Source organism: Notolepis coatsorum, assembly GCF_963971535.1.
Source record: "Notolepis coatsorum genome assembly, chromosome: 6".
Taxonomy (NCBI): Eukaryota; Metazoa; Chordata; class Actinopteri; order Aulopiformes; family Paralepididae; genus Notolepis; species Notolepis coatsorum.
In genome coordinates this window covers 59229029-59251519 of record NC_140170.1, presented here as the reverse complement: position 1 = coordinate 59251519, position 22491 = coordinate 59229029, and the positions used below count along the sequence as shown (strand labels likewise).

Here is a 22491-nt window from a genome sequence, read left to right as displayed (position 1 = left end):
GGGGGATTATTTGTATAGGAGTCATTGCGTTGTGAAATTGTTATTTTGACTTCAAAGCAGAAGATGTTAACTGCAAAAGATGTTAACTTGTGCATTACCCACTGTCAGCCCACATCGAGTCACTGAGAATGTGTCATAATCAAACAGTTATATTACATAATAGGGGAAGTTATGTTCTTAGACATGCCTACCATTACATTTCTAGTGTAATATTCCGTTACTCCATTTAATGATAAACCAGCTTACTGGCATAAATTCTCTAGCATGGCCTACAGGGAGCATGTTTTGTCTGTGACAACTAACAACCAACTCTCATAACAAAATGCAGAGCTATTTGTTTTGGGTATATTAAGATATTGTTTTTGGTGGTTTTTCTGTAGTTTTCTCAATATTGGTACGTCCCAGATGTATGAGAGGGGTGGGGTGTGGGCTTCAATATTATATATATATATATATATATATATATATATATATATATATATATATATATAGTTTGTTTTTTTGGCCAACAAGATAGAATGTCCTAACTTTAAACCTGAGTGGACACCTTTTTACTATTTTAGTGTGTAAAATGTTACCGGACAGCTTTTTATTTTTATTTCTTTCTCTCTCTCTTTTCCTTTTGTGAGTTTCTCGCTGGGCGTGTCTCTCTTCAGTCTCCTGTGCCGGTCCAAGTACCCCATCTCTGCCCGAGAAGAGGACACTCAGCTATGGGGCGCAGAGGACACTGACCACTAACATGTGCTGGCCCAGCTGACCACTGAGAGAGGAAGCTGAGGCCCACTGCTCTAACACGGGGAGACAAGTGCTGGCCCAGCTAATCTACTGAACCAGAGCTCCACTCTGCAGCTACAGCATAGACACTGAGACAGTTTCTAGCAGGCCTGTTCCATCAGGGCCACAACCAAGGGCCTGAGTGGGGGAACCGACTACAGCTGATTTCTGAGAAAGTAAGCTGTCCCAATCTGCTCCAGAACTAGGAGGCAGAGGGCTAGGGCTGGGCGATATGACGATATTATATAAATATCGGGTACAGTTCATTAACGATACACTTTTTTAACGTATTGTGGATATCGTGATGTTTTGCCCAAGAGGATTGTGTCGCGTCAATCTGGTCCACACCCGTTCAAACTTTTGAACAACGCCGCCCCCACACACACTACTGCATCAAAGTTACTAATTATTATTAACAAAGGCATTCGTTTTGTGGCATTAACGTTATATAGTTACACGTTCAATAACATTCGCGTATTTACCCAAACATAGCAATGTCCAATGACGACATAGATAGCAAGCGTTACTGTTCATATCTCAGCCCGTGCGGAGTTGTGCATGCCCATTCTGCGGTCTGTTAATAAAGTTTTCAATCAGACAGATGTATTGAAAGGCTTTTATTATAACATTCGTTGCAATAAAATCATTATGGCTTGTTTAGTCATGCTGCAGTGCGCTGGTAATCACTCGTCTGCCGCAGGGAGCTGTTGTTGTCGTTGAGCTGAGCTCAGCTCTCGTCAAAATCAATTGCGGAAGTAAAAAACGCATAGAGCTTGCCGATTGGTGCCAAGAACAGCAGGGCGGGTTCAATCGGTGTGACGTAATTGGCAGACTCGACTGTCAATCAAAATTATTCTGTTGCCGGCTGAATGATCGAATGAATGAAAACGTTATTAACGATTGCAGAATGGGTACAATACAGTACAGCTCAATACAACAACAGTGGACTGGGGGATGAAGACCAGAAAAAGACTTTCGGCTTTTTTACATAAGGGTCCTCCATTTTCAATTCATCAAAACATTTAGAGACATACAAATATACAGTAGTTTCATAAAAATGCTAAAATGCTATTTATTGATTGATTGATTGATTTAAAACTTTATTAACATATTGCAGAATGGGTACAGTACAGCTCAATACATACAATTGTTAAGGGGATGCAGACCAGAGAAAGTCTTTCGTCTTGTTTACATCAGGGTCCCCCATTTTCAATTAATCATATTTCATATCTAAATCATATAATATCTCATTGCTAAATATATGCAATATATAATCTAATAATCCAATAATCTAAATCTAATATATAATATAAAAATGCTAAATGCATGGGTATTTTATTTAGTCTTTAATGTTAGCTTGCAAACTCAAATACTGTCTTGGTAAGCCTCACAATGAATTGTTTGGGGGAAAAAAGAAAAACATTGTGATGTGTATCGTGTATCGCCGAAAGGTCAGAAAATATCGTGATATCATATTTAGGCCATATCGCCCAGCCCTACAGAGGGCCTATCGGCTAGTGAATGATGGGACGCTAAGACCATCAACCGACAGCTGACCCCAGTCTGATAGGATCAGTGGTCCAGAGATAAAGATCTTAGAGACAGTTTCCAGCAGGTCTAAGCCATTCACCGGACAGGCTCCTTGCATCAGAGGGGAGGATCATCAGGACCGAGCCACGGCATACATGGACTGCAGAGGGGGGTGTTTGGACTGCAGGCAGAGGAAGGAGGAGAGACCGTTCCGGGATTCGTCACAGATGATAAATGAGGCAAGTTTGAACCAAAACACATACAGATATTACGGTATCATCCTAAGAGTTATTAGGTAATAATGTACTGAACTTGGTTCAGAATGAAGATGTTTTTTAATATGCTGTACATTGCAATGGTAAACTTGGGTTATGTGTGACTTCCCTGAGATTATATTTCATTCTTTGTGAAGAGTCTGCAAATTTTGTTTTTGTTTCTTGCTGTTATCTGTTCTTCGCTACTGAAAGAGTTTCATGGGAATTGTTTGTTTTGAATAAGTTTGTATGGGAAATGCTCTTTTTGGCGAGATACTCTCCTGGTCTTTTTTGTGATTCTATTTTTCAGCTTGGTGGTGGGAGAAATATGGCCTTGACAAAACGAGAGACTGGACTGTACTATTGAGTCCTTCGACCACCGTCTGGACATTTGCAAAGAGACACTAATGATGGTTGGCTGTTATGGCAACTTCTCTTTTGCACGTGACACAGGGTCAATCCAGAGGACCTTTTGTTTTTTTAGATAATAAAAATAGTTTGTGCTGAGTTTTTATTATTTGTGTTATTTTTGGTTTGAGGATGATCATATTTTTTGTTGTCTTTATGAAGTGATAATGATTGTGATTAATTATCAAATGGGGGAATTGTCGTGGAATATATTATCATGTTCTTATAGATCTGTGTTGAGACATCATGTTATACAGCGTGACTTTCAGTATGACCAGCTTGACTGGTTAATGTGTGTATGTCTCTTTAAGAACACTCTGACATCCCCCCAGCCATAACTTCTTTGTTGTTGTTCCCACTGACTGAGAACCATTTTTGTTTACCTTCATCATCATATCTGATATTATGTTATGACTGACAACTGTGTATTTAACATATGTCTGAACAAGCGCTCGGGGTCAGTCTATGGCCAGACGCTAATGGGTTAACATATTGTCTCTGACTATAGACTGTCCTTTCATAGGTGGCCACGGTGAAATAAACTTTCTTCTTATTATTAATAATGACTCAGAATGATTTGTAAACGGCTCATCGTTTAGTCCTTTAATATTTCCCATTACATTCCCTAAGTTGATGTGGCCATTGTCAATATATGAAGAGCCAATATCAAAATATAGAAAGGCTTGAGAGATTAGTTAATTTGTACATTAGGAAATGGCTAGGAGTTCCTCGTGTATTAGTAGTGTGGCATTGTATGGGAAAGGCATTCTCCAGCTACCAGTAAAAGAGGGTGGAAAGATTGCTGTCAGTTAGGTCCAAACGGCAGAAAGAAATAGAGAAATTAGTGAAGGAGAGGAGACAGCTAAAAAAGCAGTGGAGAAAGGCGTCAGTAGATGAGAAAAGAGGAATTATTGATTTGCAAGAAAAGCTAAGAAATCGGTTAGCAGTACTCAGTCAGGAGGGCAGAACAACTTATACAACCATATTATGTCAGGCTGTAAGACTAGTCTTTCTCAAGGTATACATGGCGACATAACCAGGTTTTGAAGAGCTTAGCGGCAGGAATTGAAAGTAGAAGAGTACAAGTGAATTCAGGATGTAATCAGATGGAGGGTGCAGCCATTCAATTTGTCCGGGAGGAAGAGAACTGTAGAGGACGTAGGTTTTTAGGCAGGCATGAGTCAGGCCACCTAAATGGAGCTGATTGGGAGATGCAGGTAGATTTGAGAGGACGATTTGTTGTTCCAGGAGAGATAGTTAGCACTAACTTGAGGCCTGACCTAGTATTATGGTCTCGTGGTTAGTTTATTTTATAGAATTGACCGTGCCTTGGGAGGATTCAGTGGAGGAGGCGTACAAAAGGAAAAAGTTTAGATATGCAGACTTGGCAGCCAACGTAAACAAAGGGTAAGAGTATTCCTTTTCTTCTCCATTGTTGCTGTTTCATGTGTGATATTGGTATGATATGGACATTTAATTTTTGACATAGGATAACATAGGGAGGTTCGGCTTGTGGATATCAGAGCATGGGGGGGGGGGGTTCTGGGACACTGGAACTAACTGTTGAGCCTTCCTGAGGTGTCGTGGGCCTAACTTGACGAAACACCAGTGAGGGGAGGTGCTGGCTCTCACTGCCTATCTATTCACACATTAGATTGTGGTGGCCATTGGGGGCCGTGTGGTATGGTATGTTGCATTGGCATTATATATACCTGGAGCTCTCATTCTAACCATTTCCTCCTGCACCCACACCCCTTACCCGGGTTTGTATCCTACTCCCTAATCAACATTATCTGGCCATCCTCAGTAAATACTATCAAACTCCTCTGACCTCATCCGCACACACAGGGAGAATGGCTTATAGCAGACTTAATGATTTTAGAATATTTCATCTAATGAAGTTAAATGTTTTTTTTTTTTTTTTTTTTTTTTTAAACTTTATTTTTTAGCGTTTATCGCTTTTCTGGTCAAGCATGACCGACAGTTGTAGGGTGAAACGGGAGAGAGAGCAGGGGGAGACATTCGGCAAATGACGGCGAGTCCGGGAATCGAACTCGGAGTCAACCAGATCCGTGACGCAGCACGGAGTCCCGCGACGCAGCGCGGTAACATGGTGTGCTACTGGAGCACCCTGTTAAATGTTTTTTTTTATCATCAACTATCCAGCAGTGTTAATTTCGTCAGCCATTTTAAATTTTTGTTTTAGTCTTAGTCATGTCTCAAATGCTCTTTTTCATTTATCATATTTAGTCACCTTTATCTATATTTAGTTTAGTCAAGTTTTAGTCAACTACAGGTCTGAGCATTTTCGTTTTAGTCTTTTTTGTTTAGTCTCGCCACTCAGTTACAGCCTCATAAGTTGGCGTGAGCTTTTTCTAAACAAAAAAAGCTAACGTTAGTGCTAGCTGGTTAGACTCAGGTAAGCTATTTAATGTGTTCTATTGTCGTGGATCAACATAATGTAGCAATCCGTCAACTCATGCAGTAATGTAGGGAAGAAAGAGTTTCCTTTTCTGTATGGTGCTTTATTTCCAGCTCAATATGGGGTTTTACAGGTCGATACTTCCCTTCTCATACACAACACAGCTACCTGCTAATACGCTACAGTAGCTTCACAACAACAACATCCAGTCCGTCCTCCCATATCTCCCGGGTGGAAAGAACACCGCCAGCATAACAGTGGTGCCCCTAAGACCATACAACTAGAGCGACACACAAAACCCCAGGGCCCTCATTTATCAACAATGTGTAGAAAGTGTTCTATTTTCGTTCTTAACACTTTGGATGCCAGCGACGACTATTCTCGTTTTATCAGACCCCCCATTGATTGCAGACGACGAGAAATGTTGTTTAATTTTTTTATTAGCGATCTCATATTTCATCAACCAAGTCTCCCGTTGGTACAGCAGCCCCTCCAGGAGCTCAGATTGGAAAAAAGCGCCCCCTATCGTCTATCCCTGTGTAACTGCAGGTCAGTCGATTAGACTGACCTGGGATCTGTAGATCTGTAGAGGTGGAGCCAACTGGCTCCTTGTGCTGGCGAGCCGTCTGATCAAGAGGGCTCTGATCGTGAGACGGAAAGCAGCCTGGATTATATATTTACAGCAGCCAATACTCAATCAATCAACGCAATCGATATTTGGAATGGCGATCAGGAATTGGAATAATCTTTTTGGAGCACATCTGATCTAAGGTAAGGAGTCTATGTTACCAGTCTTGGGGTAATCGGAGCTGTATTCACTGAGATAACAGCGTGTCCCTATGTGTGTATGTGTGTGTGTGTGTGTGATCTTGCGAAAACGAGAGAATAGATTTTTCAGCCCGTGTCTATAGCGTGCATACGTACTAGGGATGGGTACCTTTCACATTTGAACCGATACGGTACCGGTACCGGCACCTGTGAATCGATACCGGTACCCAACGGTACCTTTTTTCGGTACTTTAGTCTAAAAAAAAATTATTTACCTACAGTACCTCAGTCGTGAAAAAAAAATCCTAACTTCAAATAACTACAATTTCGACCGTTTTCGGCTTGCCATTGCTCCAACTGCTTTGTTGTTGAATCAAGTCAAATCCTAGGTAAGCATATATTGTGCGTGTGAACGTTGACACAAAAAAAAAGGAAAAAAAAGGAAAAGAAATATTTAATTTAAATTTTTTTTTGGTATCTCACTTGAATCGATACTCGGTAGTACCGACGTGTTTCGGTTCGGTACCTCAAAAGAACCGAATTCGGTACCCATCCCTAATACGTACACATATACTATCGATAATCTAGCGTTTATTTGAAAACAATTCATAAATAGGCAGACAAATGACAACGTGTCTAGTGTATTAGAGAATATTCCAATAAATGCCGTTTATGAGGGAATCTTAAAATTTTACGAAAATGTTTGAGAGAACGATAGCTTTTCGAAAAGCTATAAAAAGGATATGAACCGATTAAAAAACAATCCGTTTCAACAATGTTGACTGCAAACAAGTCATTGATAAGCGACGGGCCGATTAGACACATAGCCATAATTTAAAACATAGATTAGGCGTTTTTAACGCTAACATTGAAGTGGATGATGGCATTCTGGGCATCAGAATCACCTGTGACTGTGCTTCACGATACCATCGGTGCTGTCAGGCGATTAAAAAAATTAATCTAATTAATTACAGGATTTGTAATTAATTAATCTAATTAATCGCATTTTAATCACAACCATTTTAGGCCTGATATTTTATATTGTATAATCATATTTCAAATTGCATGTGTCCGGATGGCAGAACTCAGTACTGTATCTACAAAACCTTCTGTTTAATCATCTTCCCTTTATTCATTTGCTTAGATTTTTCAAGTCTGGTAAATTTTAGCATGGTGTTATTCACAGTCAAAGAAAAATAAAAAAAAATAATTGAATTGATATTCTCATTTGGTTCATTACAATTTACTCAAGCCTAGTAACAGACACGGTATTTCTGACACTGGGAATACATTCCCTGAGATCCATAGATTCAGATACCAAGAACATGCAAATGGACCATTTAAAAAAAGTCTGTAAATGTTTATTCTACGTTTTAATGGAATGAATGAGATAAAAAAAAAAAAAAAAAAAATTTGAGTTAATTTTCATAATGCGATAATTTGCTGTGTAATTAATTAATCTAATTAACGCGATAAACTGACAGCCCATATTAAGACTGTCAAAGTTAATGCGGTATTAACGCGTTATCGCCCGATTCTATTAACGCCACTATTTTTTTTAACTCACGATTAACTTTTAACCCATTCTCTGCCACCACTTTGACCATCCTAAACCATCCTCTGCCAGTGCTATTTGTCTATGGAGATGTTCACCTTCTTTGCAGGGCTATAACTTTTTAAATTGTATTGCTAAATTGACATTACTATGGCCCATTCAACATCAATTATCTATCGTTCAGGATGTAGGAACGTTTTACTTTTTCAGTATAAATATGTTTTTATCGTTTTCTGCAGTATTTCATAGAACGTGCGATATAGGCATAAATGCATATATTAGATTATCAAATGCAGTTTGATACCGATCCATGCTATATTAAAAATGTCAACTGTACATGGTCCTAAACGTCATGACTGATCATCTGCGGGTGAACGGGGGGGGGTCGTTTATAATTCCATGACCGACGTTAAATGATTTATGTAGTATGGGTGATATATTGATCAGAGCAGTTTGTATAGAAAATTATAAAGAAAAACGCTGAAACTCACATCAGTCTCCTCGTAGCGTTGGGCGATGAGAGTGGAGCAAACAGATCCCAATTATGTGATGTTGATCAATGCGATCCATTTCCGGTTTGTATATTACTAATACACGTCCAAATCATGTAGATTATTGAGTTATGGCAAAGATCCATATCCACGGTGTCTGTATTGAGTCCTGGGACAATAAACGAGTGGCCGGACGAAATTAGGGGACGGACCGAGCTGCAACGGGCACTTCCGGTTTGGCAACTCGCTGATCGGCCACCAGGTGGCAGTATTGAAGCGTTGCAGAGTTGTGCTGGCTCAGACAGCATCAGCCAAGACTCCGTGGGTGAAATATGAATACCATGACGAAAATATGAAATATTTATCTCAAACACGCCTTACGGCGTGATTGGCAGACAACGCATGGCGGAGAAACGCGCCTTAACACGGTATTGGCGGAGAATGGGTTAAGAAAAAGAAAAAAAACTTCACTCAGGTGTATTATTGATGCTCTCATTGATACTATGTTTGTTTCTGAAGTGTGTGTGTGAGAGATATATATAGAGAGAGAGGGGGGTGAGAGAGATGAGGAAGGAGCAAGAGAGAAAGAGAGCTGGGAGAGTGTGTGTATGAGAGAGAGGGGGGGGGTGTGTGATTACTCAGCCCTTGTGTGGGTGAATGTAACAAGTTCCTAACGTTTTCTTTCCCCTATTATTTCATGCACACTTTATTCATTGTTTTAAATTATTATTTTCTTTTAAGTTATTTTGTGCATCACTCTGTTTTGAATTTGATGCATATTTGCAATGCATGACGGTCATCCTTTTGTGTGAAATGGCTGCATAAAGCAAGCATTTGTTGACTCTCATGTTGATGAGAGTATTAAAACTTGGAACTTGGAAAATATCTGTTTAACACTTTGATCGCCATGGTTAAATTCATAATTTACCATCCCTAGCCAGCTCTATTTGTCTATGGAGAAGTTCCCCTTCTTTGCAGGGCTATAACTTTTTAAATTCTATTGCTAAATTGACATTATTATGGCCCATTCAATGTCCTATATCTATTGTTCAGGGTGTAGCAACGTTATACTTTTTCATTCACATATTCATACTAAAATATGGTCTAAAGTATAAGTATGTTTTTATCGTTTTCTGCAGATTTCTCCAGAACTTGATTTATAGCCCCAAATGCATTATATTGATGATCAAATACAGTTTGGTAGCGATCGGTGCCAGATAAAAAATTTCAACTGGAGGTACTTCTAGAAGTTACTACGTATCATCTGATGTCGACCGGATGGGCGGGGGGTCGTTTATAATTCCGTGGGCAACGTTATATCATTCATCTAGTGTGGGTCATATGATCATCAGAGCAGTTTATATGGAACACGTTAGAAAATAACGCTGAAACTCACCGTGGCTTCATCGCGCCGTTGGGGGATGAGCGTGGAACAGAGTTTTTTCTATTATGGGATGGAGAAATACCGGATCCATTTCCAGGTTGTATAATAGTATATACGTCCAAATCATGTTGTTTCTTGAGTTAGGGTGAGCGATCGATTATCCAGTGTGTCAAGATGGAGTCCCGGGAGCTATAGCGAGTGGTCGGACCGAATTTGGATGAGCACCAGTTTCCTGTTTCCGGTTTGCTGTTTGGGCGATCTGCCGATCGGCCACCAGATGGCGCTCTTGAAACGTTAGAGAGTTGAGTGGAGTGCTGGCTAGACCCTGTAGAGGCTGTATCTTGGCGCTCCTTAGAAGCGGCGGCGATTTCACCGCTAAGATTGCAGGATGTAGTGTACTCCACTGTCCCTATTTCGAAATGCCGACTGAGGTATGGACCGATCATAACTCACGTGATCCAAACGTGGCGTAATGTACAGAAGTCGTGTGGGGTTAAATGCCCATGGCACCTGGACTCTCCAATTTTTAATAATCAGCAACTACTTGTTGGGCACAAGCCGGTTAGTATTCCTCAATGGCAAAGGAGGGGAGTTCATACTCTGGAGGATATTTATGATAAGAACGGCCTTCGGGCGTTTCAGGACTTAAGAGAATTTTATGATCTTCCCGGCGAGTCCTTCTTTCTTTACCTTCAACTAAGGTCAGCGCTGAGGGCGCATGGCGTGCTGTGGGCTCAAGCTTTGCAACCACACCCCTTCCTCAGGCTCATAGTGGACAGGACGACCTCCAGAGGGTTTGTCTCAGACTTTTATACGCTCTTAATTCAATCCACGTATAAAAATTTGTCATTGGATACAATCTGGCGTGTGGATATCCCGGAGTTGGACCCCGAGTTTGACTGGGATGATGTTTGGGCAAATGTGGCATTGTCTTCCCGCAACCCCAATCACCAGCAAATTAATTTTAATTATATTCATAGGACCTATCTTACACCTAGGAAGTTATATGCTATGGGACTGATAACCGACTCTCGGTGCACTTTGTGCTCTCAAAGGGCCGCTGGCACTTATATGCATATGTATTGGGATTGCCCACCAGTGGCCCGCTTCTGGAGGTCAATAACGGACAAACTTTCAGATCTGTGTGACTTAACTATCCCATTCGCAGCTGTTACGCTACTCCTGAACGATATAACAACACTACCCGCGTCCGTACAACTGAAAAGGGTTGTCCTAGCGGGCGTCACAGCAGCGAAGAAGCTAATAGCATTGAGGTGGAAGGAGCCTGAGAAGCTCACAGTGATTAACTGGTCCCTAACACTGTTGGATGTGATTTATCTTAAGATATCCACGGCGCGGGTGATTGGGGTGGGGCAGGCTGGTATTGACCTGTGGTTTGCAACAGCTGAGAAGGTCAGGACCGCCGTGTGCGGCTGAGCGGGGTTGAGGTGCTTGTTCGGGGGAGTCCGGCGGTCTCATGGGAGGGGGAGGAGGAAATCTCTTGTCTGTCTTGTCTTTTGTCTTGTCCTTCTTAACTTTAACTGGGGGAATTTATTGGGGGGGAGCTATTTTGCTATTTCTTCACTGTTTGGGCACTTTTGCACGGTTCCTGTGAGTCTATGGAACACTCTGTAGGTTTTTGTTTTTCGGAAAGGTTCATTGTATTGTATTTCTGGTCGGGTACTCAGGGGCAGCGTTTTTCTACCTCAGGATCTTAAGCCGTTTTGAGGCTGGGCTCCAACCACTGTGTGGCCTGGTGACAATTGCCACATTGTTATGCAGCTGGAAATCTCTGACATCACTGATATGCACGTTTTGAGATGACTCAGTTTGGTGAGGGTGAGGGATGTGAGGGGAATTGGAAGAGTGCGCCAATATGAGAATTAGAGACATAAGTGTTATTGATATAGAGCCACACGGCCGGGAAACGGTACTGAATACTGGGAAAGGCCAATTGTAAGATAGTACCCCTTTAAATTAAAATGTTGTACTCTGTTTTTATAAATTGTTATTTCTTTTATTATTATTGTTCTGTTATCTCCCTGTGAAGTTCTGTGTATTGTTATTATGGTTATTGTATTGTGTTGTCTTGTTTTCATGTTAAGTAATAATAAAAAAAAAAGATCAAAAAAAAAAGAGAGTTGAGTGGAAATCAGCAGTATATCTCAGGTCCCCGGAGGAGAAATATGATTTCGATCACAGATTTTTGAAATATTGATATCAAAGACGAGTTACGGCGTCTTCGGCAGCATGAGCATGGCGGGGAAAGACGAGTTCCAGCGTTTTCGGCGATTAAAGTGTTAAGGTAGATACATTTATATATTTTTTAAATGCGATTAATTTGCGATTACTCGCGAGTTAACTATGGACAATCATGCGATTAATCGCGATTAAATATTTTAATCGATTGACAGCACTAATATATATATATATATGTAGCATATATGTTTGGTAAGGGGATTGGGTTTCTTCATTTAGTGCTAATCCTTATATTTAGGGCACAAGTATCTTGTGTTTGATTACAAATTCAAATCAAATTTCTAGCTCCTACTCAAACCCAGGAATAAACAAATACTACCCAAACATGTTCATTTTGATACCCGTTTGATATCTGAAATTTGCCTAGCCTTTAACTCTTTAATTGCCAGACCCGAGATATCTCGGGTTAACTCGCCATGCGTTGGACGCCAGAACCCGAGATATCTCGGGTTTTTGGTAGTTTTTTTCTTTTATTCGCTATTTTCATTCATTATTCATCCATTGACCTTGGTGTTGCCATATGAAAGGATTTTGAGATCGCCAAAGTGCAATACCGGCCGCATCCTGCCAGATGGCAGTGTCGCCCACCCTTTGAAACCTTATATCTAACTCTGTGTTACACTCAAATGTCACCGGGCGCTATATTTAGGTCGCTTTCACATATAGTTTTGGTGGACTCGGTGCGGTTCTGGTGGTGAAGTTGCAACATTGTTGCATTCTTCATTTGGTTCGCCTGCGTTCACACTAAAATCTGTGAGGCGCACCAAACTATCTGAACAATGTCACGCGGTCGAAAAGGGCGCTCGTCTATTGGACAGTGGAAATGTGTGTGTGGCTGCGAGCCCGTGTGTGTGCGCGCGTGTGTGTGTGTCGACTGCAAGCCCTCAGATCAGCGGAGACGAGTTGTTCTATTGAAGCCGATTACCACCATCCTCTCGCTAAACAACTTGTACACCACGTTGTTATATATATATATATATATAATAATAACAATATAATAAGCCGCGTTTTTTCTTCCTTCTTCCCAAGATGCACAGTTAGATATATAGATATATAGATAGAGAGATAGATGCAGTGTGCTTGTTTTGCATTGAATGCTGCGAGCAGTGGTAATAATGTTACCACCATCCTCTCGCTAAACAACTTGTACACCACGTTGTTTTTATGAGTTGTTTTTATTTGCAGTGAATGCCGTGCGCCTCGGTAATAATAATAAGCAGCGTTTTTTCTTCCTTCTTCCCAAGATGCACAGTATATAGATATATAGATAGATAGATAGAGAGATATATGCAGTGTGCTTGTTTTGCAGAATTGCAGTGAATGCTGCGAGCAGCTTGGTAATAATAAGCACTTCCTACATTTGGTGCGCGTTTGGTTCGATGAAGCCGAAACGAGACCTACGTTTTCAGGCAGACCAGAGTTCGCCTGCTTGGTCCGCGGACCGAGTTCGACACGCATTCACACAAACCCGAAAAACCGGACTATCGAATTCTGGTCCGAAAGTCCGGACCAAACAGCCCCTGTGTGAAAGCGACCTTAGACAGAGCCGAGTAAGTCGCTTCATCCGAGCACTTCCAAACGCATCTGGCACACTCAATCCATAAATTGTGCCGAATTATGTCCGGGACCAGATGGACACCAATACTCGAAATCGCGATCAGACAATTGGAATATTCTTTTTGGAATACCACCGACCACAGGTAAGGACTATCTGACATCAATTTCAGCTTGATACAACAATGTCTTGATACCGATCCAGCTGATCAGCGTTTTTAGTGTTCAATACGAATGCCATTACTGGCAATCAAAGCATCAGAAACGACCCCCCCCCCCCCCCCCCCCGTTTCATGCATTTGTGATGAAACATAATACCTATACATTTGATTTGGAAATAGTAGCGTGTCCAGGCAAGAAACACCAACGCTTATAGTAGAATCCACGTTGCGCCCTATTACTCGCTTCCCAGGAATGACCCCAGACCACTCTGAAATTATACTTATATTCACCACGGGATAACAAATTAAAAAATTATCTCTTTTTTGCATCTTGGACGGAAGAAAGTCAGTGTCAAATGACTATAGTTTTGTCTCCATAGCTATAATATAGAATATAGATATAGCTCTACAAACAAAGTGACGCACTCCTATCTTTAAAGCGTGGCATAGCTACAACGGGACCCGGCTAATGGCTGGCGCTGAATGAGTTAATAAACATTAATATTTGTAGTTGTCTACAGTCTGGTTAAGATGTGGGGACTGACCTTGCTGTTGATCATGGAGGCTTCTCACACAGCTTATAGTGAATATGTAGTCTTTGGTATCAGCCTCCTCCAGGCCTTGAAGCTGCTCTCCCTCCTGACTGGTCCAGGTTTCCTCCTGTTCCTCTTTAATCTGTGAGGGCTCTGGCTCCTCCTGGTCCAGACTGAGGCTCCTCTCCTGCTGCTCAGGGGGAACCTCCTTACAGACTGACAGCTGTGGGGGGTCTGGAGGGAAGGACAGAGAATTGAAGAACAGGAAAACGGTCAACCAGAATTATCTTTGCTAGTCCGACGCCACACGCGGAAGTGCGGTATTTCTCTCAACTCATACTATGCACCAACTAGCATACATCAGTGACTATCACGACCATTATTAATGGTAAAGCTATCACAAATGCTCCACATAGATTCCCTTTATAACTTTATAAGCGTACATGGTAGAAACATGGGTGTTTGATTAGTGTTTTACTACAGTAAACCCTCCAATGTACAGTCCCCCCCCCCACCCCCCACATACCCAACCTCCTCCAATGTACAGTTCCCCCCCCAACCACCTCCCATGTACAGTTTCTTCCCCCCACCCCACATACCCAACCACCTCCAATGTACAGTCCCCCCCCCCCAACCACCTCCAATGTAGTTACCCCCACACCCCCCCAATGTACAGTTCCCCCCCCCCCCACCCCCCAACCACCTCCAATGTACAGTTCCCCCCCCCACCCCACATACCCAACCACCTCCAATGTACAGTTTCTCCCCCCCCCCCCACCCCACATACCCAACCACCTCCAATGTAGTCCCCCGCCCCCCCACCCCCAACCTCCTCCAATGTACAGTGTATTCCCCCTCAAATGTATATACTCTCTTTTTAGACTATTTTTGTATCATAAACAGTACTGTATATTTGTAGATCTGGTATGTCATAAATGTCTAGAACAGTAGGCTACTGTATGTCATACTACTATGTTATGATGAATTGAAAATGGGGGACCCTGATGTAAACAAGACGAAAGTCTTTCTCTGGTCTGCATCCCCTTAACAATTGTGTGTATTGAGCTGTACTTAGCCCCTTTCGTGACTTTCGGTTTGCAAGCCTGTGGCTTTTGTGACCGGAGTCACTTGCCCACCCGCCCCGATCACCCAGTAGAGAAACGACCAAGCGTCGTCAAGGGGCTCGCGGTGTGTCAAGATTAAGAATACATCAGATCTGAATTTCAAAGATACCCAGCGTACAATATGGGTCCAACACAGCTTCACGATGGGATCTGGAAGCTCGGAGTTGCTAATAAACAGTTTAAAACATTGTTACTCGACGAGTGGTATTTACAGAACGAACGTCCATCTCCGCCGTTGGTGTCACAGCGCATGCGCACCATGCCACGTTCACGTTACTGGGAAGAAGCGGAAGAACCAGAGGACATCTCGTTGCTACAACTAGGAAGCCTTCACGCTTTGACTCTATATATATCTATGGATGAAACGCCCACATCCATACTTCCGCAATTCGTGACGCGAAGTGGGAGATATGGGGTCTATAAAAGAATCCCATATGTCCTAGTAGGAATTACCACTAGGAGGCTGACGTGAATGGTTTTTCCCAGTCGGAAACTGGTTCTTCCGCTTCTTCCCAGTAACGTGAACGCGGCATGGTGCGCATGCGCTGTGACACCAACGGCGGAGATGGACGTTCGGTCTGTAAATACCACTCGTCGAGTAACAATGTTTTAAACTGTTTATTAGCAACTCCGAGCTTCCAGACCCCATCGTGAAGCTGTGTTAGACCCATATTGTACGCTGGGTATCTTTGAAATTCAGATCTGATGTATTCTTGACACACCGCGAGCCCCTTGACGACGCTTGGTCGTTTCTCTACTGGGTGATCGGGGCGGGTGGGCAAGTGACTCCGGTCACAAAAGCCACAGGCTTGCAAACCGAAAGTCACGAAAGGGGCTGTACTGTATTGTACCCATTCTGCAACCTGTTAATAAAATGTTCAATCAATCAAACCTATTTTATTGATATTTGGCGAAAGGATACATATGTGTGAGTAAAACACCCGCTGCTAGTTTCTGATATTTAACGGTGCTGTGCGTTACCTGCTTCGTTCCGCCATAACCTGTCAAATCATCTGCAAAACAGATTGAAAACACAAACCTGCTCTTTGTAACTTTATATCTTTGGTTTCAGAAGGATGTCCAGCAGCTTGTTTTGACGCTCGATCTGCCATTTTGACCGGGAATCCTTCTCCTAATAAACGTTAATCATATTTTCAATTATATCCTCAACAGCTGTTTTAGTCGCTCTTTAACAAGAGCCTCCATCTGTTCTATTTGAGACATTTCTAAATGTGAAATTAAAACTCTATTCCTTCCTGATGCTCTACCTCGCCTCGGTCTTTCTCACTTCCTGTTATTTGTCACGTGAGCAACACAATGTGCGTCATTGGCGGGTTTACTCCTCCTATCCACCACAGGCAAGGAGACTATAAAATAAGGAAGGGTCATTACATGTAGAAACTGCCAGTCTGCCTGGTGGCGTGTATCCTTTCGGCAACAAACGTTTCCTTCCGCGTTGCTCTGATTGGCCAGCGATCTACGCTCATTTCGCCCCTACACCAGTAGCGTGCGCATGCGCATTTTGCTTTTCCCCACACGCTCACACACGCAGGTTTTAATAATAATAATAATGCAGGTTTTGCCCCCACGCCGGTACAAGTGTAAATTATGCATTCGTCACTCAGTTTTAACATTGACGCACTTAGCTCAACTCATTCGCCAGCTTGCTTTGGAGCCTATGGTCACAAGTTCAAATCACTCTTTTTCAAATCACAAAACTTTATTATGTTTTCAATTCGGCTCAAACAAGGGACTAAATCCGTTTAGCAATTATGCCACATCAATGTGGAACGCCCTACCTAAAGCTGTAAAGGAATGTGAATCCCTACCCACATTCAAAACCGCTCTTAAAGAGCACCTACGGGAGGCTGCAATTCGAAACTGACCACCGTAAATGCCCAAAACCCCCACCACCTCCTAATAGACAGTCTCCTCCCCACCGCATGTATATATCCCCCCCCCCCCCCGCCGTATGTATATCTCTCTCCCACCCACCCACCCCCTCCTAATGTACAGTCCCCTCCCCATCATATGTATATACTCTGTCAGGATCTAGGGGTAACAGTACTGTATATTTGAATACCGTTATGTCACAAATGTATCAGTACTAAATACCTATATCATGTCCCTATGCCATAAATGTCATGTATGTTGTGTATGTCATAAATGTCTATATGAATTGAAAATGGGGGACCCTGATGGAAACAAGACAAACGTCTTTCTCAGGTCTGCATCCCCTTAACAATTGTGTGTATTGAGCCGTACTGTATTGTACCCATTCCACAATCTGTTAAATAAAGTTTTCATTCATTCATTATAATTAGTCACAATGAATGGATACAGCGCATTTTTGTGTGCGCGACTGCGCGTACACGCGAGTACACATCCGTGCGCGATCGCGCGTACTTAGTTCTGCCTCAGTGATCTAATAACACGGCGTGTAACTGCGTGTGTGCACGACTGCACCCCTGGTGGTGACGTGAAAGCGTATCTGCCATGCGAGACTAGGCGAGAGGCTCGAGTAGGGTCCAGCTGCAGCCTCGGAGATTGTTCCAGATTGAGCAACTTCCGCCCGCTCCCACGACATTTCTCCCGGGACAGGACAATGTGCGCTGATTGGCGGAAAGTACGGAAGTATCTCGAAGTACGTCTGACGTATCGCGAAGTACGTCTGACGTATCTCTACGTTAGCGAACGTTAATTGAACGTCAAAAGCAGATGCAGTTAGTTAACACGCAGTGACGCAGCAATGGAGAAATGCAATTACAAGGTAAGCCATATTATTACCTTTTATTACATGGCGTTTTCACATTCGCCGAAATGCTTGCTTGTGATTGGTCAATAGCGCGCGTCAGAGGTCAGTTATCAGACAATAATGACCGCTGTGGGACAATAATGACCGCTGTGCGCAGCTGTTCGCAATCAAGCCCACTGACACACACTGTTTCAGTGCAATTAGACACTGCCGGTGTTTTGCTGCCGGGGAGCCTAAATATTAAAGGCAACCAACTTGTGTCTAACCACGCCCAACTTGCGTCTAGCCACGCCCCCGCGGCGACGCGGCAGCAGCAGCATTATGTAGCAGTAATCCTCCCTCTTTTAAGATCTACAACTAGCTCGACTGGCAGCGCTCCTATGCTGTGGATCCGTGTGGTCCGTTGGTAACAAGTTCGATTCCCATAATTATAATTTTTTTTTTAACATGCATTCTTTCGCCGGTTAAGTTTAGGCATGTTAACTTTAAGCATTGTTTCGGAGTTGGAGCCAGAACCAGTGTTGCGAGTATATTGTTAGTAAGTTAGCCATGTAATACGCGGGATAATGTATAGCTATACTCGATCATTGTCGCAATGATCGAGTATAGGCGGCTCGGTATTTTAAACTCTGTGTCGGTCAATTATTTTGCGACAATGACCTCGTAGCTATACATTATCCCTTACGTATTCATAAGATAAGATAAATTCAGCAGCATGGGGAGGGGGGAGGGGAGGTACAGGTAGTAGAAGACATAGAGGTACAGGTCGCGTGTAGCTTTATGCCAAGCAAGCAGTGCAAAAATTTACCGTAGTGGCGTGCAGTAATGCGCCTTTCATTTTCCGCCGCCCAGCGCCCAGGTCGCGCGGAAATAGGCTGTCTATTGCCATTCTCTTTGACAAACTCTAACCTTAACCAGCTCCTTAACAACGCCTAAACTTAACCGTTCTAACCTTAACCAACTCCGAAACAATGCCTAACCTTAACCTTAACCTTAACCATGCCTAACCTTAACCATAGAAATTATATTGCCATTCTCTTTGACAAACTCTAACCTTAACCAGCTCCTTAACAGCGCCTAAACTTAACCGTTCTAACCTTAACCAACTCCGAAACAATGCCTAACCTTAACCTTAACCTTAACCATGCCTAACCTTAACCGGCGAAAGAATACACGTTAAAAAAAAATCACGTTAAAAAATATTTTCGATGGGATTCGAACTCGCCAGCAAACGAGCCATAGGATCCACAGCCATGTGGCCTTGCCAATTGAGCTATTGCTAGATACTGAATAAGGGGCGGTGACTTATATATATTGAGCTCCGCTCGTGTCGAACCAAGGCGGGATCTCATGCGCATGCGCGGGCACCTCGCGCGAGCACGCCGGCGCACGCACGCACCTGAGCGAGCACGCCGCCGCCGGTGCACGCACGGTAGCGCGTGTCTGAAAAGAAGGGCGCTTTACCGCACTGGCGTGCGGTGACGAATGCGGAAGCATTTTTGCACTGCTTGCTTGGCATTAAGGAAAACGCGTACAGGTCACATAATTATAGTACAGTGGAGAAGTAAAAATAGAATAAAAAGGCAGTGTAAACAATATACAATATTATTAACTCTGGACATATGAGCAACAAGGTGCGAGATGAGGGTATGTATATCAGTTATTTTGCCCTACAATAAATATAGTATGTATATCAGTTATTTTGCCCTACAATAAATATAGTTGGAATATATAATCTATAGTCTAAATCTAATCCTAAATGATCTAATTATCACGGTTGTGTTTGGATATACAGAGATGGAGAGAGAGGGAGGAAGCGCTGCCTGGCAGGAACCATGACACTAATAATCTAAATGCTAAAAAAAAATATCCCCTCCCCTCCCCTCCCGCACTGTACTGTAATGTACTCTAGTTAGGACAACACATTACAGTTCAGAGGAGGGGAATCATTCCTCAGCTGGAACAATGTGTCAACTGCTGCACAGCATACCATTGCCCGTTCTGCAAGCCTGGTGTGTTTAAGCCAACGTTTAGGAGCAGGGTCTTCTTAACACATCTGGACAGACACAAAAGGCAAGCAGTGCAGCACAAAGGTATTCCCTGTTGTATTCATTGCATGTTGTTTTCTTGCACTGGTAACTCCTGTAAATGATGGACCAACATGTGGAAACAAAGGCATTGCAGTTTGACATGCACCATCAGCCATAACATTAAAACCACCTGCTTAAACAATTTTTTTCATGATTAAAAATAAACACTCTATAAACACTGGTTTAAGCAGGTGGTTTTAATGTTATGGCTGATCAGTGTACATATCTTTTCCAGATCACACCATCTTTAAGTGCAATTTGGAATGCAGGGGCAATAGTCACTTCCACTGTCCCTCCTGCAAAACCACACTGTTTGAGAAGAAAAACCGGTTTATAGCGCATCTGGCACTGTGCAGGAGCAGCTTCCACAGTACAGAAACACTGCATGTGGATGGAGGTGTCGGAGAGAGTAAGGTCAAAGAACTGGTTGTCCGTGCAGCCAATGAGAACGCCATCAGCACTGACACTGACGAGCCTGCCATCAAGGTTGTCATTGTGGAGGCTACCAGTGAGAACCAGCTCACTAATAAGCACGATGCTACAGTAGCCACTGTACAAGTGAGGAGGAGCAAGATTATATCGGTGGCCTGTCCCCAGTGTGCAGTAGTCATCAACAAGAGGAATCTGAAACGTCACATGGAAAGAAAACACTCTGAACCAGGTTCCATGGAAGTTACTTCAAAATCACATCTGCGAAGTGAATGTTGAATTGTACTATATTTTCTTCTAAATTTCTCCAGGATACTAATGCTTGGGGATCAAACCATGTTGTTAGTGGTCTTAAAGGGTACGCCTTAAAGTAATGGTAGAAATCTGGAAATGCCATACCTCCGTCTGAAGAAGTTGATTCTAGGTAGGACGTCCATCTTAACTATTGATATGAATAAGTGTCAGTTGTAACCTTTTTTTGTTTGACATGTTTGTTTATTTTCAGTTGATAATAATACAATAAAGACACAGTTGTTTAAATGTTTATTTTCTTAATTTAATTTCCTATACAATGTAGGAACCGCGCAAGTGATTGATTGGATGAAAATTGTATTAACAGATTGCAGAATGGGTACAATACAGTACGGCTCAATACACACAATTGTTAAGGGTATGCAGACCAGAGAAAGACTTTCGTCTTGTTTACATCAGGGTCCCCCATTTTCAATTCATCATAACATATGACATACACGACATACAGATAGACAGTAGTGCTACATCTATACATTTATGACATACCAGATTTGCAAATACAGTATTGTTTGTGATACAAAAAGAGTCCAGAAAAGAGAGTATACATTTGACGTAGAAACTGTACATTGTAGGAGGTTGGGTAGGTGGGGGGGGGGGGGGGGGACTGTACATTGGAGGTGGTTGGGGGGGGGGGGGGGGGGGGGGGGGGTCGGGTAGGGTGGGTGGGGGGGGGGGCACTGTACAACTGTACAAGCAAAACTGTACATTGGAATATTGACAAAACCATACTTGGTAATTTACTGTACATTGGAGGGGGTTGGGTTACAACACAGGAGCAGAGTATAAACAACAGTACAGGAATGAGAAACAGTCTAAATGGGTTTTAACATTTTAGTTTATTTCATGCGGATATGATCTGTAATACCTGATCGGTACAATATCTACTAACCTGATCAATACAAGCCCCCTCCTCCTCTCGTCAGCGCAGACGTACTTGCTTTTGATTTTGACGTTCAACGTCAGACGTACTTCAAGATACTTCCGTACTTTCCGCCAATCAGCGCACATTGTCCTGTCCCAGGAGAAATGTCGTGGGAGCGGGCGGAAGTTGCTCAATCTGGAACAATCACCGCGGCTGCAGCTGGACCCTATTGAGAGGCTCTCATGAAATCGGAAGTGTCCGCCTTTTTAACTCCTCCCCCGGCTTCACTCGGCTACTCTCGTCTACTTTCGAGGCGAACCGAAATCCATCTCGAACACGCCTTCTTTTTCGTAGCCGCAGTTTGCGGAGACGCTCTCTGATTGGTCACTGACGTTTCTGGTCATGTGACATGTGCGCCCAATCGTGTGACGCCTGTTTCTTTCACCGGTTAAGCTTAGGCACTCTTTCGAAGTTGGTTAAGGTTAGAGTTTGTCTTAGAGCAGGGCGATAGAACACCAGCCCTGATTCCAAACTCTAACCTTAACCAACTTCGAAAGAGTAGCCTAAGCTTAACCAGTGATAAACTAGGCGTTAGGTAGTTTGCATGCTGTTCGAGCCGGAAATGGGCAAAGACAGAAGGCGTGTTCGAGATGGATTTCGGTTCGCCTCGAAAGTAGACGAGAGTAGCCGAGTGCAGCCGGGGGAGGAGTCAGAACGTCGGACACTTCAGATTTCACGAGAGCCTCTCGCCTAGTCTCGCATGGTAGATACGCTTTCATGTCACCACCACACACATTACACATACTGTCCAGCTCATTATAATGCG

At 42.9% G+C, this 22491-nt stretch overlaps 1 protein-coding gene across 1 annotated transcript in view; it reads right to left on the bottom strand.

The window, feature by feature from the left end:
• LOC311229503 (uncharacterized protein) overlaps positions 1-16508 on the bottom strand; it is a gene marked incomplete at its 3' end in the record, with an annotated part of 61202 nt that extends 44694 nt beyond the window's left edge. Inside the window, exons 1-2 of the mRNA XM_084315580.1 lie at positions 16257-16508; positions 14106-14327 (exon numbers count right to left, since the gene is read on the bottom strand). Of these exons, the coding sequence (XP_084171706.1) occupies positions 14106-14327; positions 16257-16329 (295 nt within the window). The 5' untranslated portion in view covers positions 16330-16508. The remainder of the gene's footprint in view (positions 1-14105; positions 14328-16256) is intronic.
• Positions 16509-22491: the final 5983 nt, after the last annotated feature.